General features: G+C 43.3%; 2 protein-coding genes across 2 annotated transcripts in view; both read left to right on the forward strand.

The window, feature by feature from the left end:
* Positions 1–1329: 1329 nt before the first annotated feature.
* On the forward strand, positions 1330–18270 carry LOC133346118 (N-acetylneuraminate 9-O-acetyltransferase-like). Its single transcript, XM_061557538.1, is given in 20 exon segments — positions 1330–1528; positions 4033–4129; positions 5119–5239; positions 5870–5914; positions 7531–7593; positions 7892–7936; positions 8247–8370; positions 10323–10543; positions 10857–11264; positions 11266–11289; positions 11528–11617; positions 11823–11942; positions 12907–13063; positions 13572–13651; positions 14076–14177; positions 14278–14418; positions 15005–15082; positions 15215–15307; positions 15449–15490; positions 15492–18270. Coding segments are annotated over 20 exon segments (2421 nt in total). The 5' UTR covers positions 1330–1383; the 3' UTR covers positions 15717–18270.
* A 3698-nt stretch (positions 18271–21968) lies between these two features.
* LOC133346117 (neurabin-1-like) overlaps positions 21969–23314 on the forward strand; it is a 33886-nt gene continuing 32540 nt past the window's right edge. The window contains 1 exon segment of the mRNA XM_061557537.1: positions 21969–22126. The gene's annotated coding sequence lies outside the window, so the exon portion shown is untranslated.

Below are 23314 nucleotides of genomic sequence, written 5' to 3' on the forward strand. Positions count from 1 at the left end.
CTATAGAACGGCCGATATTCAATTCACGCATAAACGATCAAGGATGAATAATCTTAACGTGTTTAAGCAAACAGATAGTCCACTGCCGGATTATCTAACTCATTTGAAGGCCAATGTAGACAAATTATTATCGAGGCTTCACCCCCCCCCCGTCCATAAATGACGTCACGCACCTAGGGGGGGTGGGGTCAGACATTTGTGACGATGTGTGACGAGGGGGGGGGGGTGAGAAATGTGACGTCACAACAAGTTCTACTTAATTAAATAGACTTTTTAATAAATGTTTTTCCTACATCATCAGAGTTTATTGGGGGGGGGGGGGGGTCAGAGCTTTGTGACGTCATATTTGAGGGGGGTCTGACTTTTTGTGACGCCGTGTGACGAGGGGGGGGGTCAAAAATCGCGTGACGTCATTTATGGACGGCCCCTTTCTCCTATGCGTACGTAACGTGTCAGTAGACCCCCCCATACGCAAGGTACGCATTTGGGTAAACCCTCCCTCCATGCGTACGTACTAACTGGATGGCCCCTTAATATTGCAGAGGGACCTAAAATTATAAAAATGTTGAACAAAAGTTGGAGCGGCTTTGCTTTTGGGGTGGGTGATGGGCGAGTAGGGGAGTCACGTGGTGGGGGGGGGGAGAGAGGCGCGCGCGAGCCGGGCAGGGGGAGGGAGTCACGTGGGGGGGGGAGAGAGGCGCGCGCGAGCCGGGTAGGGGGAGGGAGTCACGTGGTGGGGGGGAGGCGCGCGCGAGCCGGGCAGGGAGAGGGAGTCACGTGGGCAGAGGGGGGGGGGGGGAGGCGCGCGCGAGCCGGGCAGGGAGAGGGAGTCACGTGGGCAGAGGGGGGGGGGGAGGCGCGCGCGAGCCGGGTAGGGGGAGGGAGTCACGTGGGATGGGGGGGGGCGCGCGAGCCGGGTAGGGGGAGGGAGTCACGTGGGCAGAGGGGGGGGGGAGGCGCGCGCGAGCCGGGCAGGGGGAGGGAGTCACGTGGGCAGAGGGGGGTGGGGGAGAGAGGCGCGCGCGAGCCGGGCAGGGGGAGGGAGTCACGTGGGCAGAGGGGGGTGGGGGAGAGAGGCGCGCGCGAGCCGGGCAGGGGGAGGGAGTCACGTGGGCAGAGGGGGTTGGGGGAGAGAGGCGCGCGCGAGCCGGGCAGGGGGAGGGAGTCACGTGGGCAAGAGGGTGGGTGGGGGGGAGAGAGGCGCGCGCGAGCCGGGCAGGGGGAGGGAGTCACGTGGGCAAGAGGGTGGGTGGGGGGGAGAGAGGCGCGCGCGAGCCGGGCAGGGGGAGGGAGTCACGTGGGCAAGAGGGTGGGCGCGCGCGCGCTCGGGAGAGTCACGTGGTAGTAGCGGTGGTGGTGGTGGCGGCGGTGACGTCACGCGGCATGGCGCCCTCGGCCGCGCGGAGGCCGCATCGGCGCGGCGAGGAGGCGGCGGCGGCGGCTGCCGCGGGTCTGTGGGCGAAGCGAGCGGCGGCGGTGCTCGCCATCGCCCTGGCGCTGTTCCACGGCGCGGACAGGCACCTCACGGGTAGGAGGGGATTGACCTGGCGGCGGTGGGGGGGAGACGCGATGTGACTCGACGCAACGGAGGCCGTACGCGCTGTTGATGCGCGCATTTCAACATCTCCACACACACACACGAGGATGATATCGGCACCGTCACGCCAGACGTTGTTCCCCACATCACCAGCATTTTCATTGCCACGTGGTGGATAGTGCACCGTCACGTCAGATGCGCAAACAGCATCATCGGCGATGTTCCGTTGCAGACAAATGCACCAACGCGTCAAATATGCCGACATCGTTAGCGACGCATCGACAGCCTCGACAAGGGAACGATGACCGTCGCATGTACAGTCAACATTACTGTCAACGCGACACCGCAGCAATAGCGTGGACAATAATAAACAACACTTAGCAGCCAAATGTTCCACCTCACCGACACGCTGCAATGCCCTCGCAATCAGGGCGTCGATACCACCAATACCATCAATACAACAACACAGCAACGCCAGCGCCGCTGTTGTGTTAATGGGGGTGGGGAGGGAGACGTTGTCTTTTATGTTGACAGGTTGGACTGGCAATACCCGAGGTCGCCAGTGCGATCTCCCGGCACGGCAGTTCACAAGTATATCTACATTACTTCCACCTGTATTTATCCAAGACCTATGGCCAGCGTGGAAGAGAGAGCCGCATACGTTCGAGTATTAAGTTTCAGGTTAATTTGTGTAACCAGGTGACAACTCGAGAAACCAGACTCGTCCCATTGGCAAGAGCAGTCACCTGGGCCAGTTGTCTGCCAATTAAGGGGGGTAATCAATGCTGCGTATCAAACATCTCGAGTAATATGCGGTTCGTTTACGAATTTGCACCCTGGCCTACGACTCTTTCTTGCCAAAGGCATCAGGGGATGTTTAACGTCCACTGTGAGAAAGACGACCCGTATTATGATGATTACCCCCCCCCCCCCCCAGTAATAAACAGGATGGTCTCTGGATTATAATCTGGAACCTCTGCAACAGGCGTCGGAACGCGCAAACGCTGGGCCATGTCACCATCCTTTAAAGGGGGGTATCTCTCTAGACCCCCCTCGAGTGGGGAGGCCCTTTCGCCAGCAGTGGCACGAACAAGCTATTTGCACGGATGAAAACCTCTACTTTTACTGTCACATGTACGCCAATGCTGAACACAAATGTCAGGCCCAACACGGCGCACGGAGTTGGGCAACGGTCCCATAATCCACCAATCAATCTACCTAGCACGTCCACACGGGACGATATTATCGCCCTCGTCTCTCCGCAGTCGTTTTCCCTTCCTCCGTGTGCGCTTGCCTTCTCCTGCCACACGGGTTGTTATTCACGACCACCAGCAACAGCCATCAGCACTTCTAGCCACGTATTCGGTCCAAGCCCACGGTTCTTAACTGTTAATGTTGAAAGCTTCAAATCAGGATTGTTAATGTTTGTATTTAACTTCTATTTACCGTAGTCCGTGTATCTCGGTGTAATCTCAAAACATGCATTTCTCCATACTTCTTTGGACGCTTTTGTTCCTTTTCGTCAGTCCATCCCGATATCTCGGCAGGTATTTCCTCCGGAGACATCGGTATGTTGCTTGACATGAGCAAAGATCAGCATTCCAAAAGTGCTTCAATCCGCTCACATCTGCCTTTTATTTTATCAACATAGCAAAAACATCACTTGGCAGCAAGCAGCAGCGTGGTGCAATGTGACACTGAATGCTTCACTGCTAGAAGGCCCTGGGTTCGATTCCCGACTCGAGTGCCTTTGTGTGGAGTTTGTGTGTTGTGCATTGATTTACTCCCATAGCTTAAAAAAAAATCTCAATTTGGATGACACGGCAACATCATACTGTGAAAATCGAACCCTCTTGAAACAGTTTTGAGACTCAAGCTTTCGGTGGTAAACAAGAACAATGATGACATCAGCATTAATAGTCTCATCAGCAATAATTTCATTATTGCCAACATCCTCAACACTATCAACAAGAATGTAATGCTAATGCTGTACCATTAACATCAGCAGCTTAATGAACAATATCAAAATAACTACAATATAATCACCATCGATAATCACTATCAATACAGTCAATACTATCACAATACTACCACCATCAAAACGCATACTATGAACACAACATTATTACCACAAACATCATCATGAGCACCATTAACACCAACACTATAAACATAAACACCACCACGATCGCCACCATCGTCACTGCCTGAACAACAGCATCAACAACACCACCACCATAACCGTCACCATCACCACCCCATCCATGGTGCCACCCGTCTTAGCAACCCCACCCCTGATGCTGGCCATACCCCTCAGAGTACAGGGGCATGACCCCACAAGACAAGGGCTCCCCGTTCTTCGCACCGCTATCTAATTTCTATGGAGCTTTATTGTCACTGTGTGTTTTTTTAGCCCGTTGAAGTTAACCGGCTTTTTTTTCAAAGCCTGGACAGCCCACAGTTTAGCGGCCCATGACAGAGCTGCTTGTGTGCAGGTGGAGACACGTGTGCAGGGCTGCTCAATGATGGTCGTTTCCTTGGAGATGAAGTCTGGCAGCCACGAGGCTGCATGATGCACACGTATAGGACAAGGTGACGCACTTATCACGCCATGCTTATTGTACTGTGGTGTTCCATAGATTCACGGATGTGTACACTGCCTCTGTGGTAAAGACTGTTCAACTCCGGATGTGTTTTGAATCGCTTCTTAAATGAACATTGGGCAGTGTTTTCATTTGGTAGCTGAGCCAGTGGTGACAATTACATATTCAGCCATTTGCCATATGACAATCAATGTTTATTTCCAACATAGTTCTATACTTGTTATATATAAGCTCATAACATGTATATGTATCAACGTAATTCCTCGTGTTTTTGCATTTTTTACACCTTCAACACGAATTTGTACACGTGTAGTGATGTATATTGAGTCACTATGGCATCTAGCGCCAGCTATTGGAAGAAGAGTGGTACTGTGCATGTTAGCGTCTCTCTGGCACCAGAGTGTGCATGGCACAGAAGCGAGCCCGAAGGGGCATGCTGCTGGTGACGGCCAGAGAGAGGGCACTTCAGGACATGACTGTCTGGGTGAACCCGAGAGGGCACGTGACCAGGAGAGGGTAGCAAGGGGGGCCAAGGGGTGGCGAGAGCGACACGTGACATAAGGTTCAGAACCTTCGAGTAGGATCTAGAAGGGGGTGTGGCCTAGGGTGGGGCCAGGCCACGCTCAGGGGCATAAAAGGGAAGTCCCGAGCGCCGATCCAGGCTGTCTTCTGGAATCAACCCGCCGTGCTACGTCTCCTCAATCTTGGGTCGTCACGTTCGGTATCGTGGGTCAGGCAGTACGTTTCTGACCTGACCCGGTTATGTAGTTGCCCGTTCTGGTTTAGTCGCTAGTGGAAGTTAGCTACCACCTATGTCGTTATCCCGTACGTGTATGTAGTTAACCTGTCGGGGTGTTGGAATAAACGTGTTGCCTCCATGGATGCCACTACACCTGTAATGCAATTCTGCATATTCGTCGTGCTGTATGTTTTACACTTTGTAACATTTTCATATAATTTGTGTCTCGCACCTTGCAGTGAGATATCAGATTGTTTGAGAAGCAAGCAAGTGACTTTTGTGGGCGATTCAAGAGTTAGGCAGCTTTTCTATGCCTTCACAAAGCTGATCAACCCACAGAGGCGAGATGAAGGTAAAAAGGTATGTCTCTTGGTAGTAATATACAATTTTAATAGTCATGCAGTTTAATTGAAAGCAACAATAAAGAACAGTGATATATGAAACTACACTATAATCACACCATAGCAATAATTTTTTACTCGCACCATGGTAGCCGCTTTTTTACATTCATAATGCAGTAACTGCTTTAACACTTGGAATGCAACCAAAGATGAAAGTTGTATAAAAAAAAGCATGGGCTTTGAATGATATTGCGAGACAGAGAGTGACATGGATTAGGGAGCAAATGGAAAATTACATATTGACTTTGAAGGTAAGTTGGCTTGCGAAGGCCACCTGGAAAAGATGATGGCCGATGGATGAGACTCAGACTAAGAGCTTAGCCGTGCGGATATGAAGTGATGAGATCAGCTGTTGTGCTGTGAAGCGAGCTATATTGAAGCATTGTCAGGACTGAGAGATGGTTTGGATTGTGGTGACGTCATTCAGGAGTGGATACAAATATAATAGAAATGCCAATAATACAATTGTTTTTTTTTAAGTACCAAACAAATGTAAAACTTTTTGTTGACTAAATATGATTTCCCATTGAGGAATGTTTTTATCAAATCGCATTTTTAAGTCACGTATCTTTTTTTCCATTTTCCACAGCATACAAATATTACATTTGAGGAAAAACAAATAAAACTGAAAGTGGTAAGTTTCTTTTGTTTAAACGTTTCTAACAAGTGATTGGTCAGATTTAAAGTTTGCGTTGATATAAAAGTGTACATATAATAAAACCTCACTTGTCTATATTATATTCTAACCGTGCCACCTTGCAGCCTAGCAGTGCCTCTGCCTTCGACGCATTTTTGTTTTTTGGTGCCATTTCTTAACTTGTTTTTTTGGTAGTAGGATTTTCATTTGCTTGGTAGTGGCTGTATATGGGATTTGGTTGTCATATATAACTAGCCTTTTGCCCGTCCAAGGACAGGTGTATTGTCGTAAATCTGAAAGTTGCAAGTGAAAAGCAGACCGCGATGTGATATTCATTGCATTAATGCGTGTGCAATTTGTAAGGCCGCGGTGACACAGACCTATTTCATTTTAAGGTTATAATTCCTTGTTCATCATGACGTCCTTTTTACTTTGATGTCTCAATAGCGTTAAGGAGATTGCATGACGTGAGGGTTCTGCCTTTGTAGTGAGGGTTGTAAGTTGACACCGAGGAGGGGGAGGAGGCTCCTCGGCCCCCCATGTGGAGTGACGTCATCCGCTAATTATGAATGGGGGGGGGGGTGTCCATTTGGAGGTCGTCACCTTATAATTATTATTAATGAGGGGGGCTGTTCGATGTGTAGTGACGTCCCCTGCTCATGATTATTCATGTGTGGGGAGGGTGTTCATGTAGAGTGACTTAACCTGCTCATGATTATTAATGAGGGGGGGGGGGTCCATGTGGAGGATGTAACCTGTTAATGATTATTAATGAGGGGGGCTGGTCGACGTGGAGTGACGTCACGAGCATTGCACACAGACATTCTTGGCTCATTATAGTAGGTAATAATGGGGGGGGGGGGGGGGTGTCCATTTGGAGGACATCACCTGCTCATGATTATTAATGAGGGGGGACTGTTTGATGTGGAGTGACGTAATTTGCGCATGATTATTAGTGAGGGGGGGGGGAGTACTCCATATTGAGTGTCGTCACCCGCTCATGATTATCAATCAGGAGGGGTGGGGGGTGTCCATTTGGAGGACGTAACCTGCTCATGAATATTAATGAGGGGGGCTGGTTGATATGGAGTGACGTCACGAGCGTTAAGGACAGACATTCCTGGGTGATAGTAGGTATTATTGTACAGCGTTATGGAATGCTATTACCATGAATGACACTATATAAGATGAAAGCATTATAATCCGATGTTGCCTGTTCTGTTTACGGATCACTTTCATGTTGTTGTTCTTGTTCTGTGCTGATGCACCACAGGTTTTCCTTGCAAACTAGCTGGGCAACTGGCTAAACAGCATTTTCCACGTTACAATTAAACATTGAATTCGAATTTCGTGTTATAAATAATCGGTGTAAATGACTCGGTTTGGTTTACACTGTAATCATCGCCCTCTCATTGACAAGCTGATGTCAGTTTGCAGGCCAGTTGCTGAGTTATCTTGTGCCCACAGAGATATCTGCTACTGGCGGTGCCCTCTTCAAATATTTGAGTTGAGATATGATGTAAACCTCTCTTGGGATGCCCTGGCATATTGGGCACTATATATAAATATAATAAAAATGCCAGTATCTAAAGTTTTATACATTGTTTTTCCAGAACTTTTTTTGGTACCCGGAAATAAACAGCTCCGTCAATAACCTTTTCAAAGCATGGAATGAGGTGAGCACATCATTTAATAATCTAAAAAAATAAATCCTACGAAAAGAAGACTCGAATTATTTCAAAATAAATATCTGTTCCTGATTATTGAATCTAATGTCTAATAAAATATACAAATACAACCATCGTAATGGACCCATAAAGTACTGTAAAATGTACGTGTAATCTTTTTGTAAATGACAATAACGTTGTTGTGGGACCATTTACTGTTTTTATTAAAGAGTTAATTGAAAAACATAAGTGTAAATTTAAATGAGCCACAAGCACACCCTGTTTTGGTATTTTGTGTTTTGTTTAGGACCGTCTACCAAGGCCCGATATGACCGTAATTGCTGCCGGAACTGTAAGTAAAATTCATGAATTTAAAGTACAGTACACATTTTTAGACCTCCTATGCAATTTGTTAATATAATTATATTATATGTCAATAAAAATGTGCACATCATGTAACTTTTTGGTGATTAATACTTTTTAGGATATATAATCAATCTTGTCTGGATAAGGCAGTGCTAAAATTACTGCGCTCATTTATTAATGTTCATTCTCCGACTTTCTGAACACCACAACACAGACTGCTTACACCATATGTTCAGACTAACCATGCACTACCAAGTCCACTTTCTCAAATGCATGATGAATTGTATGCTTTGCAGTGGTCAATCAAACTAAACAATGGGAGTGAAGAGGCATTGACACAATACAAAATAAATATCACTGCCTTACTGCCTCACATGAAACAACTGGCAGCTGACAGCCCTGTCTACTGGGTCCTGCAAGGTAGAGCTCTGTTTATTGGCATTGTATTGTAAAATTAGTGATGCAGAAAGAATGTTGGTTTGTGAATACAACTGTGGTAACGATGCTGGCATTTTTTTTATTTGCATTAGTGTATAACTTCTAGCTTGTGACAGCTGCAAAATCATCAAGAGGATTTTAATGCTCACATGGTTTAGTCTGATTACAATCAGTTATGTTGAGTTATTTTTTTTATCTTAAACATCCTGTACATGCCATGAGAAATACCGCCATCTGAAAACAATGTGTAGGCCAAGTAATTCGAGTCTCTTCCTACATACTGTGGGGATGCCTGTGGGGTTCGTGTCACCGTTATAAGTATCTGCAGCTTATAGGAGTGTCTAGAATGCAACATGCATTTCATTCACTTGCAGTACTGCTAATGTTTCGGAGGGGGTGATGCCAGGCTTGCCCTTGGAGGCCCCATCCGACAGTGCTTTATATCTAAACGGACTATTATTCCAGATATGTTTAGAGACATTTTTAAACCAATGTTTTCCAAAATATGTTATGATTTTGTGATATCTTACTTAACAGACTTCTTTAGTATGAACATCATGATGGACCAGTTCATATGTGTTTCCAATATAGATTCGTTTAATCTGACTTGATCATAGGTATAACAATGCATGATTTAATATATATTCTTAAGCTCATAATATATGAATCGAATTATATGTGTAAGAAGAGACGTTTATTTGTATAAGATATAATGCGTTCACATTATGATGACGTTCACGACTATAAAAAAAATATATTCTTGAATTGAGGTGCTTTCCTGAATCACTACAAGTCATCAAGTTTTTAGGGGAGTGATACATCACTCCACCTCTAGATGTACGTTATTGCAATATGACCTTTTATCATGTTTTAACAGGCATAGGTAAATTTAGAAGGTACCATTATATTACGCTGACAATATTCCAAGTGAAATGCAGTTATATTTAGATGCTCTAAAAATCCAAATGTTAATGGTATTAGTCAAAACATGTCACTTTATGTATCTTGCATTGATATAAAATATTTTTTGAAAACCCCAATTTAGTCTAGTTTTGTATCCTTCACAGAGGATACATGAGTATTAATAAATGAAAAGGTGCAAATGCATCACGTTAAATGAATGTGCATTAAGGATTTACTTTGTTATATATTACTGTTTAACTAAAATGTTATTGCTGACAACTCTTACAATGCAACTGCATCTTAAATTACTGTACACATAGGGGGAAAACATTTACTTTTCAAGAATTTTGAAAAGGGAAGGGGGGTGCATTGTGTATTACAATTTTTAACAAGGAATGTTACAGGCCACAGAGGGAGGTTGTGGGCACCATGGTGGCAAAATGTTAACTACCTCGCCTGGTATATAGGAGGTCATGGATTCGATCCGACCCTGACGTCTGTATATTTGGAGTTTGCATGTTCTCCCCGTGGTCATGTTTGCTTCAGGTCCTCTGGTTTTTCCCTCCACTTTTAGAAACATGCGTCGAGAGTATTTGGCTGCTATACATTTCCACATGATAAACCATTTCGTTGAGCTTTCATTTGTGGCCAAGTTGCTGCTGAAAAAGAGCGACATAGCTCAGTGGGCCTTACCTGGTAAAATACAAATTTTTTATAGTTTAGTTTTTAATAAATGTCATGATATGGAAAGACAGTTGTAGATCAGACAAGAGGAGGGAGAGTCTTGAGCAGTGGATCTCAGCAGTGTGGGTGGCCAGAGGAAATGAAATCCATGCAATGTTTTCATTTTCCCATTGAGTGAAGGTTTATGGGAGATTATAACAGAAGGCTTGCTTTGATGATGATGTGAGATGGAAATAAATGTAGTGCTCTTTAATAAGTACTACTTTAAAATAATGATACTGGCATTTGAGTTGTATATTTTGAAAATAATGTGTTTTGCAACATTATTGGTTCGCTGTCATCTACAGACCCTGTGAATGAAGCTATCCTCTCGGAACGTCGAAGAATGATCACAAATGTTCGAATTGATTCTTACAATGAAGCTGTCCTTAACATGTTTGGTTCTAGTGGCACTAACTCTGGTAGTGGTGGCAAATTGTTGGTGTTGAAGGCGTCGCAATTAATAGCGCAGGCAGGGCTGGATAAATGCTCTGATGGACTGCACCTCCCTGAAAGTGTGTTAACCACTGTGAGTTTTTTTTATTGTCTCTAATCTCTGTTTTCGAGTTATTATAAATGTATAATTGTTGTATTGCAACTCGTCTTGGGAGATAAATCAATCCTAAAAAATAAATGCACTTTAATCGTAAATCTTGCTACAAGTGCAGAACAGCTCATCATCAACAATACACTGATATAACACTGCTTATAATTGGTGACGTTCATCGAACATAAACGAACATGTTAATTGAACAAGCATGCATAGAAACTTCCATTTAGTTGAGATTAAATGCACGTACAATATTGTAATTGAATGCACGTTGTGTATGTGTACCTGCCAGGATGCCATGATTCTACTGAACGCATTGTGTAACCCAGTGATCCAGCCGGTGGATGGCTCGTGCTGCCTGCCAAAGCCACGCACAACACTTGTGCAGCAGGTCGTCGCCTGTGTGTTTGTGCTGTGCGCTTTTCTTAGCTTAGTATTGCGCACGTGCCATCGTCCACGCAGGGCTAGTGTGCGACCCAGCACAGATGAGGAGAGTGGGGAAGAAAAGAAATTGCCTGTCATCAGCCCACTGTCACCTTCACTCTCCCTGGAGACTGTGGTTCGGCCTGTCGCCAAGCTTGGCCTTATCATGGCGTACTTCTATCTTTGTGATCGAGCAAATCTGTTTATGAAAGAGCAGAAGCACTACAGCCACACTTACTTCTTTGTGCCTGTGATTTACGTCATGGTACTTGGAATAGTTTTACTCTGACACTGCCAAAGATGTAAGTTAACACTTGTTGCAATGTGCAAATTCATTTTTGTTGAATGGCATTATGAGTGTCCAACTTATAAAGTGATATAATTAAAATGAAGTGAATTGTACATTTTTCAGACTGCAATAATAATGACACCTCTGCAAAACATTGCATCAGGCTCAAGCTTGTATATATTTTAAAAGTTATTTCAGCAATATAATCGCTGGTTTTGCAATTTACATTTGCTGAACTGTATTCTCCACAGAGTTCCATGCTGAACCGAGAACAAACTAATGAGTGGAAAGGCTGGATGCAGCTCGTCATCCTAATATACCACATCTCTGGAGCCAGTGCAGTACGTGTTTAGTAAAAATAATGCCACTTAGAAGTCCACTGCATTAAAACTAAATTCATATTTCTATTCTACAGCGTATTCCGCTTATATAACAACACCAACACATTTGCAGTTAACATGCAGTACAATTGATATGCTTTCATACATTTTAAAAAAAATTGTTAGGATTCCTAGAAAACTAAAGTGGTGTTCCTTGTGTGTACAGTTTCTCCCAGTGTACATGCATGTTCGAGTATTGGTGGCTGCTTATCTATTTCTCACTGGATATGGACACTTCTATTACTTCTGGAGCAAAGGAGATCTGGGTTTGCACCGTCTCCTTCAGGTAAGGAAATATTTATGGATGTGTTACATTTTTCAGAACAATATCTCAAATCACAAAAAGCGCACACGCCCATCTACGCAACATCAGATGGATAACCTCATGCATCATTAAAAACAGGTCATCCCTCATACACGCATTCATAACCCCTTGGCTAGATTATTGCAACTCACTACTTTTTGGCATACCTCAAACACAGCTACAATGCCTTCAAATCATCCAGAATAATACCTCTAGACTAATTTTCAACCTCCAGAAATCATCCCACATCATACAAACTCGAACAAACTAACACTGGTTACCAATCCAATACAGAATATGCTTTTAAATTATCCTATTAGCATACAAGCAATACACAATTCAGCTCCACCTTACAGAAACCTCATGCAGATCAAGCAAAACAACACCTCACTTGGCTCTGAACCCAAACACTTATTCCAACCACCAAAAACCAAACACAAAACCATGGGAGACAAATCTTTCTCATATGCAGCACCACACATGTGGAACGATCTCCAGAGGTGTGCTGTTTAGTCTTCATAATTTTATATTAACGTTTTAATGTGATGGTGGTTTGAATGGCAGATTTGTGGCAGAAAGGTGGTGACGTATGTACAAAAAAATAAAAATGGACCTCACTTATACCTCAAATAGTTTCTGCTGGCTAGATGAACCGGAGTATCTTAACATTATTTTTACATTGTTATTCATGGTACCTTTTTGGTAGAAACCAACAATGAGTAAAATAGTTGCGATAAATGTTGCAACCAAACGCTATTGAAAATTTTAAGCATCAACCTCATCCACTTAAATACATTGTAATTCAGTTTTTTTTATTTAATGTTTGTAATTCAATGTTTTAATTATAGTTCAAAAAAATTGTTATGTATGATATTCATATTCATTGTTTCCAGATTCGCTGTGTTCCTGTAGAAATATTGTACAGTAATGAGCTTTGTGTTTGTAGGTGTGTTTCCGCCTTAACTTCCTGGTGGTCATCCTGTGTCTGGTGATGGACCGCCCTTACCAGTTTTACTATTTTGTGCCGCTGGTCACTGTGTGGTTTATCGTCATGTTCCTGCTTCTCTCCATTTGGCCTCAGATCAGTGCCAAGATTTCCAATGGTCAGTATAGTGTAATGTAAGCCATCCTTGTGAATAAAAATTAAATGCACTATGCAGTCGGCTAATATCAAGATGCACAAAGGCATTCGTAAATATACAATACTGTTGATTTGTCATAAATATGTAAGTCAATATTGTGACAATCCGGATGTTACATCTTGTATTTGTTGCCTTTACTGAAATGAACACATGACTGAGAAAATGCATCACACATTAGAGGGAAACTAAAATTGTTCAACTTGGTGATTTAATTGCACCGGATTTGTTATGGTGATACATACACATGCCTGTACAATCATATAATACTCGATAGTAAAATGTGTATTTACATGGTGTATAAAAGCAACCACATTGCAACACTGCAATAATAGTGAGTGGCTAATAATGTGTACACTCATAGATTTTTTATGTGGGTATCCATTTGGTTGCCTATTTTCATAAATGTATTAATGCTTTGTGGTGCTATAACACTGCATTATACTGTGACATCATTGTATTGTGTTTGCAGGAAGTGTATTTTTTTACGTAATTTTGATCTTGAAGTTTTGTGGACTCGTGACCTGCATTGTCCTCCTCTCATCATCAAAGGTTTCCATTTTTTGTACCTAAACATTTTAAATAAACATAAAGAGGCAGTTATTGAGAACATAGTCATACATATCCCCATTGCTGTTGTCAAAGTTTTAAAATCAATAAATTCACATCTTTGATATATATTGTGTGTAAAGATTTAGCTTTAGTATTGTGTTAATGATTGTGTTTTGGTTTGAGGTGATGACATCAATTTTAAAATCTTATTTTTTTTAGTTTTGACTGCTTGAAGCAATGACTGAATAGCTATGACAACATTCATGAATACTCTTTGGTTCAACATTCATAAACTGTTTGTCAATATAGTACTGTGTTTGTTTAACCCCTAATGAAGACCACAGTTAAAGTGAAGTAGTCATGTTGTGAATTGATTATTAAAAATATAATATTCATTAACTCAACATTTTCTTTTTACCTACAGGACTTTTTTGAAAAGATGTTTTCCTTCTGGCCTTTGTCTGAATTATTTGAACTTAACGGGAATCTAAATGAATGGTGGTTCCGCTGGCAGCTAGATCGTTTTGTAAGTATTTTTTACAAGTTTTTCAAAAGCCTCATTTCCTTTGCATTTGACATTCAGACAGATCTGGATATGAGCACCGTATTAACTCCTGTTTTGTCAGTCGGTGGTGCAGGGCATGCTCTTTGGTTTCGGATACCTCACCCTGCGACGGCTGCAGCTGCTTGGGGACTCCTATGGAGATGGACTGCTTCCCCCACGCCTCTCGCTTACTTTGCTTATCCTGGCCATTGCCAGCCTCACGGTGAGCAATTGTATGTATTTGGAACTTCTTTAGCACCGTATGTAGCCAACCATGCTCACCAGAGGTGTGGGATTTACCTCTAAAATCTGTTTAAATACAGTAAAAGTTATATTTGCATAAATATCAACCTCTTATATCCCCGATTGAAAATATGGAATGGTTAGGTCACTTTTAGAGATTAGTTAGGCTCATTACTAGGCATTGAAAATGTATGATTGGCAGTTGATTATAAACCTATCTTTCCTTAACTCAAAATAGACCTACGTGTACATTTGTTGCACCAGGGGTTCCCACTCTGGTCTGTACACAACTGGTGGTCCACAAAACTGTTACAGATATGATATTTTTTTTCATAATACACCGAATGTTTGACTGTGTGGTGGTCTGCGAAAAATGTTGAGGGTTGACTGGTCTGCAGGTCCCCAGAACAGTTAAGAACCACTAGTTTACACTAAAGTGTTTGGTTCTACACATACATGCAGGTATATTTAAGGAGTGAAATTTTATGTATCCCTTTTGTGTAGTCTTTTACAGAAGTGTAAATGTTCTTCTCTACATAAAGGATATGATTAATGTCCATTTTCAGGGTTTTTCAGTTTGGGCAAGCAAATGTAAGAATAAGACTGAGTGCAACAAAGCTCACCCGTTCATCTCTGTTGTACCAGTGAGTAAAATTTCTGATGCTTTATTTTTCAAATTACTAAATTTGTATTCATGCACTGTTGATAAAATGTTGTTTTAAATGTGTGTTGTGGATTTATTGTTTGTTAAGTTTGCAACTCTTTCCCATTTATAGATTTTGGCCTTTATTTTTATAAGAAATTTACCAGGATGCTTGCGTCACAAGTACAGCACTTTTTTTGCTTGGTTTGGAAAACTGTCATTAGAGGTAAGACTTTTTTTTTAAAGAAAGCTAACATTTGTTTTAACACACAAATGTAAAAAAAAACTGTGTTTGCATTTTTAAATGAGAAGCGGGTCATGTGATACATTTTCATATTGTTGTCCCCCCCCCCTTTTTATTTTCCAGTTGTTCATATGCCAGTGCCACATCTGGCTAGCAGCAGACACTAAAGGGAATCCTTGTTCTGATCCCAGGCATCCCCTTCCTCAACTTGACTGTGACCACGTTCATCTTTACTTGTGCGGCCCATGAGATCTTTGAAATCACCAACACACTGTCACATGTGCTTATTCCTAAGGAGGGTGGTGTACTGTTCAAGAAGTTGTTGTGTGTCGGTGCCGTCCTCCTGGTACTCCTCTTGCTCCACTGGATCCACCAACGGTTGCCAGTCTGATGGGGCTTTTGATTCCAGTCACAGATGTGTCCTATGTAGTAGTGATTCTCAACCTTTTTTGAACTGGCATCTCTTTACAAGGGCAATACAAATGTCAAGGAGTGAGCACGGAACTCCTCAGTAATCCCTTTGCAATGTCAGGGCCTCTTCGTCTTTTTATGTACAACAGTATATCTATAAATCCCGAGGGAGCCAGATATCGTTGGTTGAGAATCCCCTACTTTATAGTATTTTGAAATTAAATAATATCCCAAAATATGACTTTACAGGATGTTCGGTTTAAATGTGGAACATTTCGATGTGCGTATTATTATCATCCCTCACTCGAAAACGTTGCAATTCAGTTTGCATTGTTTGAAAAATTTTACCTTTACATGAGAGATTACTTTAAATGATGTGTGTGACTGCATGTCCCACTAAGCAAATGGCAAGATAATTAAATGTAAAGCACAAGTAAAATTATTAACAGGGGACCAAGTATACTTTGTTGTTCACCTGTGCCCAAGCGATATACAGACCCATCCATCGTTCCATTGCAATATGGAGTTGGGTACATTAATAGGTTTGTGCTTCAAAACTTGAATTAATATTTTGATTGGCAAGTTACTGGACCTATGGAAATGCTCGTCAGGTTTATGAGAGACTACCAACCATTCTTCTGATAGCTATGTTTCCATCAAGTGATAAATGCTAGCTTGGTGTGTTTTAAATCGAATGCAAAAGCAGGCATGTCAGACGTGATCAGGCTTCATTGGACTCCTCTTGTGTGTTGAAATACTACACACAGCCAAACCTATTTATGGCAATATAATAAATTAATAAAATGTACTTCTGCAACAACATTCATTAAAGGGCATTAGTGAAGAGCGTTGTAAGATAACCCCGTTAGTAAGAGTAAAATACACTTATTTTCCTAATATACAATTAGCCTGTTTTTTTAAGTGTTTCTGCTTACATAGAAAAGGTATGTTTAATTCATGAATGCCATCTTTGATTTTTTTTTTGCATCCATGAACCAAATAATTGACTTTTGAAATTTTGAAGCAAACTTTTTTGACAGTTTTCATCATGCCCCACACCTACTTAAAGATAGGTTACATCATGAACACTTGCCATTTTTGAAAATGACTGGAATATACTAGTTTTATCTACATTGTGCATAAACCAATAATTAACGATCAATAAATGTGAATGCCATTATCGATGAAACAGATTTACAAAAAACTAATTGTATATGAGCCTTATTTTTACATTTTGTGTTTATAGGGTCTATTCAGAGGTTTTCAACTTCTGGTTCTTGCACCCTACCACATTTTCCAGTTTACCAATGTATCCATTGAAATGTTATTTAATGATATATTGCATGCATCTGTTGAATAATAAGTGTATTATTTGGGGGGGGGGAGGGGGCGGTGAGTTCGAGGATTGCAGTTGAGAACCCCTGAATGTCGATGGTGCACAACACAAGTGTTTGAGGCACATTTGTAAAACTACAAAGCTACTGAAATGCAAGAACGTCGGCAGAGTGATTAGAATATTGATGAACATAAAGAGTTTAATGATATATTCTGGTCTTAAACGTCGGTTTCAAAGGAAATTGCTTATGAGAACCTTGGGGCAAATTGTAGTGGTTGGTCAGTTGATGGTTTTTGGGTGCTCTGGTGTCCCATTGTGCACAATCTTTACCCTTTCTCAAGATCCCTGAAAAATGTACAATAGGTTTATATAGTTTATGGGAGCAGCCATTTAACTTGTATATGCTTCCCTCAACAAAGGCTTCAATAATATTGTACTTTGTTAAAGTACATTCATGTGTTTTTCATTGACTATGTACATTATAGTCAATGTAGCACATGTTATGTCATTTGCGTCCTATGCTCTGAATAGTACTGTATGTATCGCTGATAATTTGTCAAATGTTACACCTGGAGATGTAAACATGTGTAAGCTTTATATATTTTCTAGGCTATTGATCAAGTTGCTTTTGGACTATTTAAAAGGACAGGCTATGAAAACGAATTACAGTTTGTACATTTTCATTATTTTTGTTTAGTCTGCAGTGCAGAATTGGCATTATTTTATTGTCTTTCGTTTCTGTTGAAAGTACATTTGAATACAGAGATGCATTCTAATAACTGTACTGTAACTGATGTGCACTGAAAAGATAATTGCAAGTTTTACATTTCAATCTTTAAAGTGTTTATAGGTGTTTTATACATTTAAACAGCGTAAAATCGAATTTGTATTAAGCTTTTTAAAAGCATGAAATGAAATGCGTAACTTATTCTATTTAATAAATAAAATACCGCTTACATGACATTGCACATTGGTAGGTGGAGATGTGAATTATTGTGAGGTAATTTATTATGGCTACGTGGTTATTGTTAAAGTATATGAATTTACATACGAGTTTGGTTGCCTACTGGAGTAGTGTCATGGGAAGCAATTATGTATATCCATTGCGTGTATGTATGGAAGTAATTTTGTACATTACATTTTTTTTCAGGTTGCAATTGTAACCAGACTACTGTAATATTAAATGTGGAAGACTTGATGCGTGGCGTCTCTTTTTGTACTCCAGTGTGCAGTTTGTACTACTGTCCGTTGCTCTCATATTAATAGTCGATTCGTTAACTCATTAAACAATGGAAACAGAAGAACTATTATGTGATCACATTTTTTGGGATTGGTCATTTTTCACGATAGTAAATTGCATGTCGTTTATTTGACTTTGCCAAATTCCATGCAAACCCATTCCTTTGGAATGTGACAAATGAGGTTAGCATTCAAGTTGCGCGACACGTCATTTACAGAAAGTGTTTCAAAGACCATTTTAATTAGAAGCACGTCGTGCATTTATTTCACTACAGTATTCGGGACACTTGTTTAATGGGGAACAGAAGAGCACTTGTTCGTTGAAATAATGACCATAACATTAAATGCCCTCCCCCTAATAGTAATTCAGCTCAGAATGTCAACGTAGTGACCTATTTGCGCACTTGAAAGGGGACAACAGTGTTTTTGTTGTAACGTGTCCCCAATGTGTGGCATCAGTATCTAGCATTGATGCTACATTTTCATTCCAAGTTGTAATGGATTATCTGAAAAGCTATTGTTTTCCTACTTCTGTGACAAAAGGGGTTTACTCAGATAATATTAAATAACCGTTATTTGCTAATGTATGCACAAAAATATTAAAACAGTTGTAATTTGGGTTTCTCTCTGGCTGTTGCAAATATTGCTTTAGTTGCAAGCTAAGGTCCAATGTTCCATTGCACTTGTGCAACTTTTTAACGTTTTTTGTAATGTCTTTAATAAAGTGCCATTCTCGGCCCCTTCATCTCAATTTATATCCTCTTAGCAAAATAATCTCCAGTTTTAATTTCAACCTTAATTTATGTGATTGTGACACGCAGCTCTAGATCACTATTGACTTCACAAATTAAATCTCACTGCCTATACGAACAACCTGCCTAGGCATGGTACATTTTTGGATCAGTTCTAACGTCCTCCAACTAGATATTGCAAAAATGTAGGCAGTACTCGAGTTCTTTCGGTAAAGTCACGTAGGTATAAAATAAATTAAATCACGACGTTGCGGGCGCAACACAAGCCCTTTTGTCCACTTCAGCAATTGTTTCTTGCTGTGGTCCCACCTGGTGACGGACGCTTGTGTTGCGCCCGAAACGTGATTTATTTTATACCTACGTGATTACCGAAAGAATAAAAAAGTATGGATCCCTGCAGTCACGAAAACTTCAAATCTAAATGTAGGCAGTGTTTATTAACAAATATCACTCTGGGAAACAAACTCCAGTTTGACTATCTCCTAAACTCTGAAATGACACTGGCAGTGTGTGAAACCCTAAATTTATTCATTCTCTGCATGACTACATCTGCACCTGCCATTTCCTTACCACTCTGCTGCTGTAACTCATTCATCACATTCTGGCTCGGCCATTGCAACTATCTCTTAGACCTTCCTCGTGAGTACAAATCCCTCCTCTAAACTTTAGACGATCCAAAATGCAACTGCTCACCTACTTGCACCAAATAAACGAGATCGCATCAATGCACCAACCCCTCCACTGACTTCCAACCAATTCAATACCGGGTCAATTTGATGATGCCACTCAAATCCTCCCAGGACGTCCCACTGCCTGCCTCGTTTTGTCAAAGCCCTCAGTCAACCTCCGCTCAGTGGGAGGTCGCTCATTCTCCTCTGCTGCCTCCACTGTCTGTAATTCCCTTCCCCCTTCGGTCCATGCTATTGTTATACTCCAGGCTTCAATAACCTTTTTTTTTTATCTTCAATGAAATTAACGTTCCCGCTGCTTCTATGTAGTGTCGAACGATGCTGTCGCATTTCGATGCCATGTAAATCTAAAGCGTGTGGCCCTTTTTTTAGGACACTGCGTTCTGGTGCCTTGCAGGCACGCATGCATTAGTGTGGGTGTATCCGTGCTACACAGGCACGCATGCATTAGTGTGGTGTATCCGTGCCACACACACCGTGCCACACAGGCACGCATGCATTAGTGTGGTGTATCCGTGCCACACAGGCACGCATGCATTAGTGTGGTGTATCCGTGCTACACACACACCGTGCCACACAGGCACGCATGCATTAGTGTGGTGTATCCGTGCTACACACACACCGTGCCACACAGGCACGCATGCATTAGTGTGGTGTATCCGTGCTACACACACACACCGTGCCACACAGGCACGCATGCATTAGTGTGGTTTATCCGTGCTACACACACACCGTGCCACACAGGCACGCATGCATTAGTGTGGTGTATCCGTGCTACACACACACCGTGCCACACAGGCACGCATGCATTAGTGTGGTGTATCCGTGCTACACACACGCCGTGCCACACAGGCACGCATGCATTAGTGTGGTGTATCCGTGCTACCCACACACCGTGCCACACAGGCACGCATGCATTAGTATGGTGTATCCGTGCTACACACACACCGTGCCACACAGGCACGCATGCATTAGTGTGGTGTATCCGTGCCACACACAGGCACGCATGCATCAGTGTGGTGTATCCGTGCTACACCACACACCGTGCCACACAGGCACGCATGCATTAGGTGGTGTATCCGTGCTACCACACACACCGTGCCACACAGGCACGCATGCATTCAGTGTGGTGTATCCGTGCTACACACACACCGTGCCACACAGGCACGCATGCATTAGTGTGGTGTAAGCCGTGCTACACACACACCGTGGCCACAACATAGCCGCATGCATTAGTGTGGTGTATCACGTGCCTACCACACACACACACACCGTTGCCACACAGGCCGCATGCATCAGTGTGGTGTATCCGTGCTACACCACACACACCTGTGCCACACAGGCACGCATGCAGTGTGGTGTATCCGTGCTACACACACACACACCGTGCCACACAGGCACGCATGCATTAGTGTGGTGTATCCGTGCTACACACACACACACACCGTGCCACACAGGCACGCATGCATTAGTGTGGTGTATCCGTGCTACACACACACACCGTGCCACACAGGCACGCATGCATTAGTGTGGTGTATCCGTGCTACACACACACACACCGTGCCACACAGGCACGCATGCATTAGTGTGGTGTATCCGTGCTACACACACACACACCGTGCCACACAGGCACGCATGCATTAGTGTGGTGTATCCGTGCTACACACACACACACACACCGTGCCACACAGGCACGCATGCATTAGTGTGGTGTATCCGTGCTACACACACACACACACACCGTGCCACACAGGCACGCATGCATCAGTGTGGTGTATCCGTGCTACACACACACACACCGTGCCACACAGGCACGCATGCATTAGTGTGGTGTATCCGTGCTACACACACACACACACACCGTGCCACACAGGCACGCATGCATTAGTGTGGTGTATCCGTGCTACACACACACACACACACCGTGCCACACAGGCACGCATGCATTAGTGTGGTGTATCCGTGCTACACACACACACACCGTGCCACACAGGCACGCATGCATTAGTGTGGTGTATCCGTGCTACACACACACACACACACCGTGCCACACAGGCACGCATGCATTAGTGTGGTGTATCCGTGCTACACACAGGCACGCATGCATTAGTGTGGTGTATCCGTGCTACACACACACACACACACCGTGCCACACAGGCACGCATGCATTAGCCTTTGACCGGGGCGGAGCGCGCCACGTCGCTCCTCCCCGCGCACCTTCAGGCGCTGCCACCACCTCGCGCTTCCTGGCCGCGTCTCTTCTCCCCTCCGCCTCCCCCGCTGCTGCTTTCATCGCAAACTTCGCCCTCTCTTCTCCGACCCGTGAAACTCACGGCGGCCCCGAGCGCTTCCCCCGTCAAAGCGTCGCCTCGAGGTGAGGACCGCCCGTGCCACTGCGCTCCCGAAGTGGCGGACGCGGTCGAGTTTTTGGGTCCGAGCGCAGTACCTGCGAGGTCGGTCGGTCGTGCGTGCGGGCGGGTGGACCGCTCCCTCCTGCCCCCCCCCTCTCTCTCTCTCCCCTTCCTCCATCGCAGATTCCGCCTCCCATCTCCTCCTCCTCCTCTTCCATCACAGCTCCTCCCTCCTCCTCTCTCAGGCTTCTACAACGTAAAACTCGGCACGTTCGTCATAGCTCCTTACACGCACACACACCCCCTCCTCCTGCTCCTCTCTCGCCTCCTCCATCCCTTGCTACTCCACTCCCGACGAAAGCAGCTTTGCTCTTCCACCCCAGATCTCCTCCCCTTCCTCTTCCCCGCTGCTCCGTGCTTACTCTTCTCAGCGCGTGCCTTACTAGAAAACTGTCTCGGCTACATCATCACTCTTCCGAATCTTCTCGGGACACTGCTGCCTTTCTTTTGCGCCTCGTCCCTAATCCCAGACAACTTGCTCCATCCGAGCTGCCTCCTCGCACAACTTCAATCTCGGCTATGTTCCTCTGCTTTCGTACTAGACAATCGCACCTCCTTCAGTTTACTTGTTTAAAAAAAAAAAGTTCAGCTCCCGGTACTCAATCTACCATCACAGCACTTCCCTTAACCATAGATCCTCCGACGAGTGGTTTTGTGGGCGACCCTGGCTATAAGGGATGTGTGTGTGTATGTGTGTGACTGCGTATCCACCACTGGGCTTGCCACCCCTTGTTGGAGTGAGCACAGCAGTTCAAATGTTATGCCTCGTGTGCTTGAACATTGCTTAGATAAACGAGTTATTTTGGTAATGTGTTGCAGTGTTTTCTTTATCACTTAAGTGGTGGCATAGTTGTTCATGTGTCCACATTTAAAGATCGTTTTACGTACATTATATAAATGGCAATCTCCCCCATGGACAATTGGTTGCATAAAATATGTTAAGTGGAGTTTTATGTTAATTTCTAATTTAAAACATTAGATATGCCTGAAATACAAACCCAATGTGTTTTAATAAAACCAGTCGCTTGGCATGAAGTTTGCATTTAAATTACGAGGATAATTTAGTTGATACAATATCATGCTGATGAAGACATCAATGCCGTTTAAATATGGAGTGTATTTCAGAATAGTCAAACACTCCCTGTAAAGAG

This window comes from Lethenteron reissneri, chromosome 23 (genome assembly GCF_015708825.2).
Source record: "Lethenteron reissneri isolate LAM-NWPU_2019-01 chromosome 23, ASM1570882v1, whole genome shotgun sequence".
Taxonomy (NCBI): Eukaryota; Metazoa; Chordata; class Hyperoartia; order Petromyzontiformes; family Petromyzontidae; genus Lethenteron; species Lethenteron reissneri.